General features: G+C 41.7%; 1 protein-coding gene across 2 annotated transcripts in view; it reads right to left on the bottom strand.

Annotated features, from left to right (window-relative positions):
• ATP8A2 (ATPase phospholipid transporting 8A2) overlaps positions 1-14,177 on the bottom strand; it is an 861,270-nt gene that overhangs the window by 663,628 nt on the left and 183,465 nt on the right. The window contains exons 5-7 of one of the 2 annotated variants that reach the window (XM_075851660.1): positions 6,251-6,296; positions 3,636-3,676; positions 2,083-2,156 (exon numbers count right to left, since the gene is read on the bottom strand). In XM_075851660.1, coding sequence (XP_075707775.1) covers positions 2,083-2,156; positions 3,636-3,676; positions 6,251-6,296 — 161 coding nt within the window. Of the gene's footprint in view, positions 1-2,082; positions 2,157-3,635; positions 3,677-6,250; positions 6,297-14,177 lie in introns of those variants that run through there. The other variant, XM_075851661.1, reaches the window with a different exon arrangement.

Consider the following 14,177-nt stretch of genomic DNA (forward strand, 5'->3'; position numbering starts at 1 on the left):
GTCTTGCATTTATTTGCATAACTTCTATTAAAGACTGAAGGTGGGAAAATTATTCTTACCCTAAGTCATACTCAAGGGGGTCCAAGAAAGTAAGATCTATACTGCTGTTTGCACCGTGTCTGCAACAGAGTCTATCCCCGACTAAGACTAAGGCTTCGTTCACATCTGGGCTCCGTTCATGGGTTCCGTCTGAGCTTTTCATCAGGGGAACACATGAACGAAAACCAAACTGGAACAAACAGAAACCATAGGTTTTGATTTCAAAGATGTATGGTGACAGATCCGTTGCAAATAGTTTCTGTCGACTACGCTATTGATTCCTTCAAACAATGGAACCCTTACACAGCGGTGACAAACGGAAACCGTTTGGTTTCTGTTCATGGATTCCTCTGAGGGAAAGCTCAGACGGAACCCATGAACGGAGCCCTGACACAGATGTGAATGAAGCCTAACAAAATAGCAGCTCTGCATGATAAAAAAATTATAATTTTTTATGGAGCTCCATGATTTAGAATGGGGCCCCACCCCACAATGACCGCTTTGAGCAACAAATGGGTTAAAAACATGACAAGCTTATTATTGTTATTTCAATATCCAAACTGTGCCATGTGTCTTTTCCTAATAAACAGGAATAATGTTCACAGTGATGACACAGGACAGGTATAATGCACACAGTGATATCACAGCACAGCGATAATCCACTGAACAAAGCTACTGCTCAGTTATATCACAGCTGTGGAATAATGAACATTGTGGTGTCATCGTGTAAAGATAATGCACACAATGGTGTCACTGTACAAAAATAATGCACACAATGGTGTCACTGTACAAAGATAATGCACACAATGATGTCACTGTATAGTCATCACTAAGGGTCCCGCTCCTCTGGGTGGAGACAGTACACGTTAGTTGCTGGGCCACATAGCAGCTGCTGACTGCGACCTTGGTAGTTACACCAATGAATTTGACTCTTTAACCAATCAGAGCCACTACTTTGTAAATCAAGGGACAAGGTCAGCTATATCATCTCTGTAATGCAAGGAACCAATATACTGTATAGCAGTATAGATCTGATCCTCAGGTAAGTATGACAGGTGGGAACATGAGATTGCGATTAATTATTTTTAACCTACAATCTACATTTATTAAACTGGTTTACCAAGTACAATTTGGAAATGCCTTATTCTTGAGATATTTACATAACCTGACTTGCATATTATGTATATCATCGTCTGTGCCTTACAATGGAAGAAAAAAACAATATTCAATATTACTAACGGCTATTTGTTTCTAAGCTTAGGGTTACACGAGCTCAAATCTGCAGCCTTATATGCTGTGAATAGAGAGCCAACTCTTCGAGAGGTACTGCATTCCCTGCATATGGGTTCACACCAGGCTGGGATGCATCGTTTTGACTAAGAATTGTAATGGGAAGTGATATTAAGGGCTATGTCCATGTTTACTAACATTTTCTTTATTGCTCCAATATATCTAAAATAAAAAATAAACAACTTTGCAAATGGTCTTGGTCAAAACTAGTGTACCGTTTTGTGTCTACAGCTCCTATGCAGACCGATGTGTATCCACGGTTAGACACTACAAATGAACCCTATGTAGTCTGATCATGTAGTAATACACATTGATATATATCCCCTACTTCTTGCTAACCTACAGAATGTAGGCTAGCAAGAAGCAGGAGGCAGATTCAAGGATGTATGAGAGCAGGATCAGACTACACAGAGTTTGTTTGTAGTCTGTCACCATGGATACACATAGGTCTGCATACACAAAACAGTAGTGAATTCCTTCTGCAACCTTACATCACTCAATTCCATATCATGAAGAGTATCATAATATCACAAATTAGACTTATTCTTAGTCATGTCTACCCTAGCTACTACAAATGCACTCTACATATATATATGTATATTATGATTTTCCAAAAATTCCTTCATGTTCACACTTTAAATAATATAGTGATTGTTTTATATGGCTATTAAAATACACAAAGATAATGCAAGAATGCAACATATCAGCTCAGTGGAGATGAGAAAAGAGACACCCGACCATTTAACATCTGACCTTGAAGATAAAATGATCATATCGGCTGGAAGATGCTGCCCATTGGTCACCTTCACAATGTCTCCCACTGCCACCTGTCAGTCCAGGGGCAGCCAAGCAGCAGACAGGAGAGAAAGAAAGTGCACATTGTGTGTCCTTAGTCATCACTCACACCATTAGTCCTTACAAAGAGCAAAAGCAAAGTATAATAAAAAATAAAAAAAACACACAAGAGAAAGGCTGACAAATCCAGAAGAACACAAGAAAAAACATAGAAGGTTAGTTAATAGCATAGGTGCAAATGTACACCGCTCAGTAACCAATCACAACCAATCAATAGACTCTTTTAGGTCCAAAATTCTATGTTGATTAATTTCTTAATATCTCTTAATAGCAGTGGGAGATATTATTTTTTTTCTGATATAAACATATTTTTCTCTATGAAGATATATTAAAGGAGTTTTCCAGGACAGATCGCTGGGGGTCCGATGCCAAGTGAATGGGACTGAGTTGCAATACCAGACGCAGCCACTACCAAATGTATGAAGCAGTGTCTGGTAAACAACTAAGGGGATGTGGCGCTGACCAGAGCCGCGGCCCCTCCACTCAGCTGATCAGCAGGGTTCATGGGAGGCGGACCCCTACCGATCTGATATTAACGGCCTATCCTACGGAAAACCCCTATAAGAAATTAATCCACACAGACTTTTGGGCTTATGTTTAAGGCCTCATGCACATTACCGTGTTTGGTCCATGATATAAGGACCATATGTCAGCCGCATTTCCCGGACCAAACACAGTTCAGGGAGCCGAAGTTCCTAGCATCATAGTTATGTATGATGCTAGGAGTCCCTGCCATCTCCGCGGGATTACTGTCCCGTGCTGAAAACATGCAGCCGACATACAGTCCATATAGCACGGACCAAACACGGTCGTGTGCATGAGGCCTAACGGTTGACATTCACTACAAAGCTGGCCATACATTGGACTTGGATCACATTTTTGGGGATAACAATTGCTTTTGACCATTCGAAGTAGTTGATAATACCACAAGGATATTATAAAAGATGCCAATTCGAGTATTACATGGCAGTGATTAATATAAATGGTCGTGCATGTAATACATGGACGGTTTCCGTCCGCCAGAGAACTTGGTAGCAGCTCATCCATACAGTTTACTATAATAATGGGCAACATACATTGTTCTGTATGTACATAGCTTATATGTAGCTCATGCATACGGCATGCGACATTAGTAAGTGGGTACATAACAAGACATCTTAGGTGAAAATTGTAATGTTATTAAAAAGTAAATAAATGTTTATCTCATAGAACGTCTTTACCTCCTAATAATATAAATGACAGTCATTCTATAAAGACAGTACTAAGATTTGCTATTGATTTGTCTTTTGCAGAGGAGATAAGTCAGAATGAGAATCCCTTCCCCGAACGTAGATATGCAGATATACTTGACACATGTAAACGCACAACAAATGCAGCGTCTTTGTAAAAGTGACAGCCCTTCTAAAGAATTATCCTCTGTCTCATGACAAGCATTGAATGAATGTATGTACCTCTTTCCATATCACATTCTGCCATGTGCCGCCTCGTAAAACTGCAGGAAAAAAGCACAAACGGTAAATGATAGCCTCAATGTAAATGAGAAAACGCTTATTACAACTGATACAATGTGTTATGCATTGCCCAGGGCCTGAGAAGCGGTGCATGACAAAGGGATATATATATATATATATATATATATATATATAATTTTTATTTATTGGACTACCAAATGTGCATCACCTCTTGATATTATTGGTAAGTATGTTTTAATGAAAAAGAGCCATTTAGTGGTCACAACTTAAAATTCTATACACATCCGGCACCATAGTTTCCTCTCATAAGTGCAAATCAGAAATGTCATTGATACTATGTACTAAGGGGCTCATCGCTTATGATAATCCCTACTTGTTAGAACGGTCCCTTGACAGAAGGCTGATCAAAAAGTGTCCCCCACTGGGATCTTCAACGATGAGCTGTAATCTGTGGGGAAACCTGGCAGTAAGGGTCCTTTTACATATGGACCAATATGGGCCGTGAAAACTAGCACCGATCAACGGTACAGCTCGTTGATCGGTGCTCCTTTGCTCCTTTCACAAGGAGCTATGATTGGTTATGTACGGGGACGAAAAGGGCCTTGTGTTTAATTTTCCTGCAGTGCCACCGCAGGGGAAATTAAGCATTACACAGTGCCCATTCAATTGAATGTTTGTCTGTGTAAAGTAAGACAGGTCCTCCAGAGGAGAATATCCTGAACAGAGGACCCCTCTATTACCTCAGAATTTCCTCTATATGGTGTATAGAAATGGGTCCTCTAAACTGGACAATCCCTTTGAAAACGTAGGCCGGATTTACACGAGCGTGTGCGTTTTGCGCACGCAAAAAACGCGGCATTTTGCGTGCGCAAAAGGCACTTAACAGCTGCGTGTGTCATCAGTGTATGATGCGCGGCTGCGTGATTTTCTCGCAGCCCCCATCATTATGACACTCCATTTGGATGTTTGTAAACAGAAAAGCACGTGGTGCTTTTCTGTTTACATTCAGAGTTTGACAGCTGTTGCGCGAACCACGCAGTTCGCACGGAAGTGCTTCCGTGCGACCTGCGTGGTTTTCACGCACCCATTGACTTCAATGGGTGCGTGATGCGCGGACAGCGCACAAAGAAAGGACATGTCGTGAGTTTTACGCAAACGCACTCGCGCTGCGCAAAACTCACGCACTGTTTGCACTGCCCCATAGCCTAATATAGGTGCGTACGACACGCGTGAAAAGCACGCGCGTCAATGTAAATGATGCCTTAGTCTGTCTACTGTCTAGGGCCTAGTTCACACAGTTTTTTTTACAGGCAGAAAAAATCTGCGTCAAAATTCCTTAAGGGATTTTGAGGCAGATTTTGATTTACCAGCGTTTTTTCGCAGCGTATTTTTTCCCACGTTCTTCTTTATCGTTGAAGCTAATGCAAAAACCAAGGACAAAACAGCCACAAAAAATGCTTTAAATGAAAGATGAAGGTTCTTTCTGCTTCCCATCGATTTCAATGGGAGGTCAGAGGTGCAAACCGCTCGAAGAAAGAGCACGCCACTTCTTTTTCCGCGTGCGACCAAAAGCCGCCCTGGAAAAATAACAAAACAGCCTCTGCCTTCTATTGAAATCAATGGGGTGGCAATTTGGTGTTTCTTGGTGCTGATTTCAATGCGGTTTACAAGTCAAAATCAGCGCAAAACAACTCAGTGTGAACTGACCATAATGGAGAATTCACACACTGTGGAATTGCTGCAGATTTTCTGCATGGAAAATCTGCAGCAATTTACAGTACATTACATGTAAATAGGGTTTTAAAAATCCTATCCACATGTAGCGTAAATAATCTGTGCAAAATTGAGGGCATGCTGAAGATTTTCTAATCTGAAGCATGTCAATTCTGTTGCGGATTTGTCGCAGATTTTCATGCTTTGCAATGCATAGGGTAAAATCCGCACCAAAACCTGCATATATAACCACATGTAACCCATGCTGATTTCGCCGCGGATGTGTTGCATATTTTCTGTGAAATCCACGGCGGAATAGGCCAACGGCCATAAATAAGTAAATGACCCATCAGAATTATCCACCTGAGAGACAGTTACCCATACACATTTGATACATGACAGCAGATACTATTAACCACTGACACTTCTAATGTGCATGAGGGTCTCCCAAATGTCTGCAAATTGCAGATGTAAGCTAGGATGGGCATGTTGGGGTTGAACATGGCCGATGCTACATTCTGGGTGTCTGGCAGCGGCTTGTCTCCCTCTCCTCTGTTGACTAAACATACATTCATACTGGAGAGGTCGGGGGAGACAGCTGTCACTCAAACGTTACACTTTGTGAGTGATAAACTACATCCTTGCCTATAGTTATAGAAAAGTGTGGAGGGAATGGCTAGTAGACTTGACTACAATACCATACAAATATTATTTATATAATATATATATATATATATATATATATATATATATATACATACACTGTATACACACAAGTACGCACAAACATACATACAAACATACACATATTATCTAAATATATACCATACAATTCTATTCACAATTTATATAGCTCATGGAGAGGGTCACTAGAAACTTACCTATAGTTTTTTTTTTATTAACAGTATTGTCCGCCTTGTGTCTTTTCTGTGCAGAGAAAAAAACAAACCATGTTATATGACAGAAATAATATATTATATATCCGTCATCAGCAATAGAGAACCTGCACTTTACACGTCACATTTCCATACATTATATGAATAGTAATACAGCTGGACGCTGCCGTTACACATGAGATACGGTATCACCGTCAACAATGACATGGAAGTATTTTACTAGAACTTGAAATCCGAACCTCTGCCGGTTTTGGACACAGTCTCATTTACACATTTTTCAAACAAAGCTTTGTGGTTTATTTCTTTTCTATTGCTAGTTTACAAGTCTCTAATAGGATTTGTATTCGGATTTGACATCAGCCAAATCCTCTTTCAGGACATGACAGAGATCAGAGAAATCATTGAATTCTTAACATCCGTAATTACAAACAACACAATTGTTCAGAAGTTTGGCAAAGACTTCAATGGTGTCCTACTGCAAGCAGTCTCTTCAATGGAGTGCTACTGCAAGCAGTCTCTTCAATGGAGTGCTACTGCAAGCAGTCTCTTCAATGGAGTGCTACTGCAAGCAGTCTCTTCAATGGTGTCATACTGCAAGCAGTCTCTTCAATGGTGTGCTACTGCAAGCGGTCTCTTCAATGGTGTCATACTGCAAGAGGTCTCTTCAATGGAGTGCTACTGCACGGAGTCTCTTCAATGGTGTCATACTGCAAGCAGTCTCTTCAATGGAGTGCTACTGCAAGAAGTCTCTTCAATGGAGTGTTACTGCAAGCAGTCTCTTCAATGGAGTGCTACTGCAAGCAGTCTCTTCAATGGAGTGCTACTGCAAGCAGTCTCTTCAATGGAGTGCTACTGCAAGCAGTCTCTTCAATGGAGTGCTACTGCAAGCAGTCTCTTCAATGGTGTCATACTGCAAGCAGTCTCTGCAATGGAGTGCTACTGCAAGCAGTCTCTTCAATGGAGTGCTACTGCAAGCAGTCTCTTCAATGGAGTGCTACTGCAAGCAGTCTCTTCAATGGTGTCATACTGCAAGCAGTCTCTTCAATGGAGTGCTACTGCATGCAGTCTCTTCAGTGGAGTGCTACTGCAAGAAGTCTCTTCAATGGAGTGCTACTGCAAGCAGCCTCTTCAATGGAGTGCTACTGCAAGCAGTCTCTTCAATGGTGTCATACTGCAAGCAGTCTCTTCAATGGAGTGCTACTGCAAGCAGTCTCTTCAATGGTGTCATACTGCAAGCAGTCTCTTCAATGGAGTGCTACTGCAAGCAGTCTCTTCAATGGAGTGCTACTGCAAGCAGTCTCTTCAATGGAGTGCTACTGCAAGCAGTTTCTTCAATGGTGTCATACTGCAAGCTGTCTCTTCAATGGTGTCATACTGCAAGCAGTCTCTTCAATGGTGTCATACTGCAAGCAGTCTCTTCAATGGAGTACTACTGCAAGCAGACTCTTCAATGGTGTCATACTGCAAGCAGTCTTTAACATAGTATCTCTGAAGAGAGGCTAAATAAGTCTTGGGCGCCGGGCGGTCTATAGAGCACTGCAGACTTTAGCAGAAGACTGAGAATTGGTCTTGGTATTAAAGCTCATAGGCTCCATATCAACCACTAGAGCCATGACACACTTGGGTTGGGTTAACAAATTCAAGTAAAGGATCACTTATAACTTGTATTTTTTTTGTATGTTTTCCACTGTAACTGGCTGAGGGGCTTTATGACCATGGGCAACCAGGTGCTGCCTTAAAGAGGCTCTGTCACCACATCATAAGTGTCCTATCTCCTACATAATGTGATCGGCGCTGTAATGTAGATAACAGCAGTGGTTTTTATTTTGAAAAACTATCATTTTTGAGCAAATTATGAGAGGGTTTAGATTTATGCTAATTACTTTCTCAATAGACAACTGGGCTTGTTTTTACTTTTTACCAACTGGGCGTTGTAAAGAGGAGTGTATGACGCTGACCAATCAGTGATCAATCAGCATCATACACTTCTCATTGTTCCAGCCCAGCTTCTTTCACTGCACAATCACACTGTCCTGTGGATCATGCTGGGCTGGAACAATGAGAAGTGTGTGACACTGATTGGTCACTGATTGGTCACTGATTGGTCACTGATTGGTCGGCCTCATACACTCCTCTGTGCAACGCCCAGTTGGTAAAAAGTAAAAACACGCCCAGTTGTCTATTGAGAAACTCATTAGCATAAATCTAAACTAGCTCATAGCTTGCTCAAAAATGATAGTTTTTTCAAATAAAAACCACTGTTATCTACATTCCAGCGCCGATCACATTATGTAAAGAGATAGGGCATTTATAATCTGGTGACAGAGCCTCTTTAATGCCCATGGGAATGGTCAGTCCGTCCCAAATGCAGTCCAAGCTCACAGACTCTTACTGATGGCGTCTTCTGTATAAAATGCATGACATAAGTCAGAAATCGAAGCAAAAGGCGATTCAGTGGTGGTCCAGCGTCACGCACTTCACTAATGTGATCATCTCATATGTATCTAGAACATATCAGATCATTCTGACTCATTTTCCCCTGCAAAGCGTATGTCCATTTTTCCAACTATTTTTTACTTCTGAAACGCATCTAAAATAAAAAAATAAAGCAACTTTGCAAATAATCTTTGTTAAAAAAAAGTCCTACCTTATTGTGTATACAGCTCCAATGCAAAATTTTTAAGCTCCATGGTTACAGACTACAAACAAACCTGTGTGTAGTCTCATCCTGAAGTCATGTGTTAACCCCATTCCCCCTGTTTCCTCTCCTACTCACTGCAGGTTAGCCAAAAGTAGAGGCAAATGGAAGAAACACAACATTTCCTACAATTATGCAGATAGAAAAAGTTCCCGCCCTTGAAATAGAGCTGTGTATGGTTCAGGTGGTTATTCTGAGCAGGAACATCATGTATTATAGCGTCTACACTGGATTGTGAAATACAATCCCCTGGCAGATCATTAGAAGAACACTGAATGTGTTACAATTAGCAGCTCAGTGACGGACAGCGGTAAAATGATATACAAATTAATCCCGTTAAGTGCGGCTTTCCTTTGAGACAGATGAGATCAGAAACGCTTTTGGCAAATCAAAAATCTAATTAACAGATGACTTTACCTGCAGCCCTGATCTAATGCACTATAATCCCTAATCCCACTAATCCCTTCCAAACAACAACAATAATCCCTGGTGCCAGGAAACCCCATTTAACCACTGCAAAAATAACACATAAAGGTAGGAAATGTATTCCGGGAGGCCATACCGACACCGAACTGGAAACACAACATGTGGTTATTGGTCAAACACAATGGTGTCTTTGTGCAGAAACCTCGGAGATTGGCAATAATTGATTTAGCGCTTACTAGACAATGAAGACGAATGCACCATCGGAGGTTACAGGTTACGGCTTGTCTCATCATGGACTGGCGATCAGCTAGTCAGGCATCTCTAGTATTACAGGGCAGTCATTCAGATAAATGGCCATTCATGTAATACTGGGATGGTCTCAGTCTGCCGGAGAGCTTGGTAGCGGCTCTTTGCTTTGGCTCATAGATCAGGATCCCGAGGGGGGCCGCCCCTCTTTGACATCTATTTGGCCTAATAGGGCACACGGACAGGGGTTGTCATGATGGCTTTTAAGACAGTCATACATGGGAAGATGTTCATATACACCCAACGTACATTGCAAACGCAGTGTGAATAAACTCTTACAGCTGATTGCTGGGATCCCAATAGTGGAAAAACCTGTGATCTGCTTATTTTAATTGGATCCTTCTAATATAAAGGGATTGTAAAGAACGAACAACCTCTTTAAGATTATCAGTGACATTTATTTATTTATTAGCGTACATCTTCCCATACTCAGGATGCAATGATAGCACCTGCATTAGGGGACGGTCCACGCGCAACGTAAATACTGCTGAATTTTCATCCGAATTTTCTGTGCAGAAATCCTGCAGCGCATCACATTAGCCTCAAAGTGGATGAAATTTGAACAAATCTTATCCACACGCTGCGGAAAAGACCCACAGAAAACGGAAATTAACCTGCGGTGCCTATTCCTAATCTGCAGCATGTCTATTTCTCATGCGAAGAAGCTGCACAATTTCCATACGGAAAATTTGTATGGAAATTCTGCAGTATTTTTGGACATAGTTACAACCCTCCTCCTGCTGCACCACCCAGTGCAGCTCAGGGGTATCAGACTACTTCTTAACAGGTACTATGTATATGGGTGATTTATTTTTTTATTAACAACACATCACTAACTATTGCTTTCTGCATATAAGGCTATGTTCACACGGCTTAGCAAAATACGTCTGAAAATACGGAGCTGTTTTCAGGCGAAAACAGCTCCTGATTTTCAGAAGTTTTTTTTAACAACTTACGTTTTTTGCAGCGTTTTTTACGGCCGTTTTGGAGCTGTTTTTCAATGGAGTCAATGAAAAACGCCTCCAAAAACGTCCCAAGAAGTGACATGCACTTCTTTTGATGAGCCGTCATTTCACGCGCTGTGTTTTGACAGCGACACGTAAAATAAAGGCTCGTGGGAACAGAACATCGTAATTCGGATTGAAAGCAATGGGCAGATGTTTGTCGGCGTATTAGGGGCGTTTTTTCAGACGTAATTCGAGGCGTAAAACGCCCGAATTACGTCTGAAAACAGTGCGTGTGAACATACCCTTACGTTACGTGTGTTGGCAGATCATCCTATATTTTAATTGTATTGCTCAGAGACAAGCCCTCACATCTTTGTAATATATCTTTATATGTTCATTGTACCGTTTTCAATTTATTTTTATCTTTTGCTCCCAGGAAACCATAAACAATTAGTAACTAAACCCCTTCCCGACATGACATACGGTTACGTCATAGCCGAGTAGGGGAAGTATGGAGCAGGCTCACAGAGTGAACTCGCTCCATACGATGCGGCTGTCGGCTGTTTGTTACAGCCGACACTTCAGAGTAACGAGCGGCATCATGCTCGAGCACGATCCCGCTCGTTTAACTCGTTAAATTCTGCGGTCAATAGCGACCGCAGCATTTAAATCGTTAGAAAGAGGGGGCGGCCCCCTCTAATAGCTCATCACGCCCCCCGCAATGCAATCGCGGGGGGCGATTGTTGCTATGGCTGCCTGGGGGCCTAATGAAGGCCCCCAGGTCCGCCATCTTTGTGCACCTATTAAACTCTGCAGAAAGCATTTCAAGTTATAATAACCTATATATTTTTTTACTAAGCCAATATATCATACTCAAAAAATCATATATCCATATCCATTAAACCAAAGATAAATCTTGATGCATTATTATTTTATCAAAATAATTTTATTCATCATAATACCTTATTACACATAAATACAAAAATAGAGATACAAAAATTAACCCCCCATCCCAAGTATATACTATAGACAATTAAAATATCATAAAATATACCAGGTGCAGTATAATGAAAAAATGGTAAATATATGTAATCAAGTGGAAAGTCCTCATACACAAAAGCATGTACCTTTAAAAAAAGGATAAGAGACCAAATAGTATATCAACATGCAATAGCAGCATCAGAACACAGGGGGCCTGATATAGATAACGCTGCAAAGACAAGTCGCTCCAATACCAGAGTACAATGATATAAGTAAAGCATGGAGCACTAAGTCAGCAATGAAAAATATCAACTACAATGAGTATGAAAGTCGACTATACCTGCAGAGGACATGATGGAGAAATATTACACCTGGACAAACAGCACCTCGACGCGCGTTTCGCAACGTTCGTCAGGAGAAAGCATTTCAAGCACTACATTTGACAAAGCATTATATAACACTCACCTTTCTGTATCCTGTGGAACTTGTGGTTCTGCGATGGGATGCAGCGGTATAGTGCATAGCCTCTTGTTGCGCTCCAGGGGACTACTCCCTTGGAACGCAATCAAACACACATGATTGACCGTATATAAAACCCAGCCGCACATGTCAGAACTCCAATACAAGCCATGAGTAAGGACGCAGCAAGCGTCTGAAACGCATAGGCATTGCATATTTCCTGAATCACCCTTTGTACCAAGGAAAATATCCTGCTGAATTCATTTTTAACCACTGAATAAAACTTGGAAGAAGTTTCCTTTTTATATCTATACCAGCGCTGGATCCAATTTTTGCCTTCACTTTCTTACCCATGCCGTGTGCCGACACGAGGACCCGAGCGCTACAAGCAATATAAGTCTGCACCAAGGTGAGCTGGAGGATTCCTCCAATTTTTTCGTTGTCTGTGAATTTACCCATGGTTGGCAACCCTGGCAGTGGCCAGTTATGTAATACAGAGGCAGTACTGTACTGTTGACGCAACCATGGACCAAAATATATTAGACTAAAATTTGTATTGGGTATGTCGACCGATACCCGCCCTCCAGTGATTTATCCAGTTTAAATACATAGGAAATATGTATGTGTATATATATATATATATATATATATATGAGAGAAAAGATGACACAAGAGACCAGGCTTTGTATGCTCAAAATCCTTCTCTCACGTTTATTCATCAAACCATTACAATAATATCTTTCGAAGTCGGAACAGATTTATTCCAGCCAATCGTTTACAATATGACATTTGTTTGGATTTCATTTAGCCAATAACATATAATGACAATATGTTTTGCCCTGAACCAATCATACGCTTACAAGACGTCTTAGTGCAAAACTACGAGTTCCCAAAATATACCCCGTCATAGATGCTAGGAGTCAGACTACCCCCTCCCTTATAGTAAACATGATCTTTCTCCATAGGCTTCAAGGTTGAGCGGCTCCTTATCACACAAAACTAGGTAAATATTCATCTGTATTCTCCATACTAGAGAGAGACTAAATATAAACCTTCATCTCAAGAACAAATAATATATATAGAATTGTTTCAGACAATGCTGACATAGATATATTAGCCTTATTAGGCCTCATTCACACGACAGAGTCCGAGTGTCGGCCGGGAAAATCGGCCGTTTTTGGCCTATTTTCCCGGCCAGTTTGCATCCGGTTTGCATCCGTTCTGATTCCGTTCCGGGCCGTGTTGCCGTTTTTACCGGCCGATTTGGACCCGATTTGCATCCGTTTTTTTCCCTGACCGTTTTTTAATCGGATGAATTTTTTGCATTTTACTTTACTTTTATTTTTTTATTATTATGCTATGTCCCTCACAGGTCAAAAAAGACCTTTTTGGAACTTTTAATATTTTTTTTCTTTCTTTCTTTTACACCACGTTTTTCCACTGTAACTGGAGCTGCACAGCAGCCCCAGTTACAGGGGAAATCAGCCCTCTCATATGGACGATTGTCACTAATAGGGCTGTGCTGGGTCTTGTTAGACCCAGCAGCAGTCTGTCACTAACGGCACCCGGCGATCATGTGACCAGTCACATGATCACCGGGAGGAATAGAGACAGCACCGCTGCTGTCTCTATTCCTGTACACAGCGTTCATTGAGCGCTGTGTACAAGTGATCAGAGAAGACAGAAGCAGCGAAAGCTTCTTCTATCCTCTCCTCAGGGTCCCCGGCAGTCACTGACAGCCGGAGACCCGACATTCAGCTGCCCGATCGCGCGGGCAGTAAGTTAAAACCCGAGTCATAAAAAGTCTATGGCTCGGGTTTTAAGGACCCTGACCGCTGGCCGCAAAAACACAGCCAGCGGTCGGTAACCGTAACAAGCAGGGGAAGCAAGCCAGCGCAGTGCTCCCTTCCACCTGCTGTACACCCCGGCCCTGCCACACAGTATCTCCAGCGTAGCCATTCGTCCGAATGGCATCAACTCCTCCTCCTCACATGCACTCTGCGCTGTGAGGAGAGAGTGCGCGAGCGACGGTAGACCCGGCCATAACTCGGGACACATTCCGGTGATGGCCGTGTATTACCCAGCCCCATAGACT

This window comes from Rhinoderma darwinii, chromosome 2 (assembly GCF_050947455.1).
Source record: "Rhinoderma darwinii isolate aRhiDar2 chromosome 2, aRhiDar2.hap1, whole genome shotgun sequence".
Taxonomy (NCBI): Eukaryota; Metazoa; Chordata; class Amphibia; order Anura; family Rhinodermatidae; genus Rhinoderma; species Rhinoderma darwinii.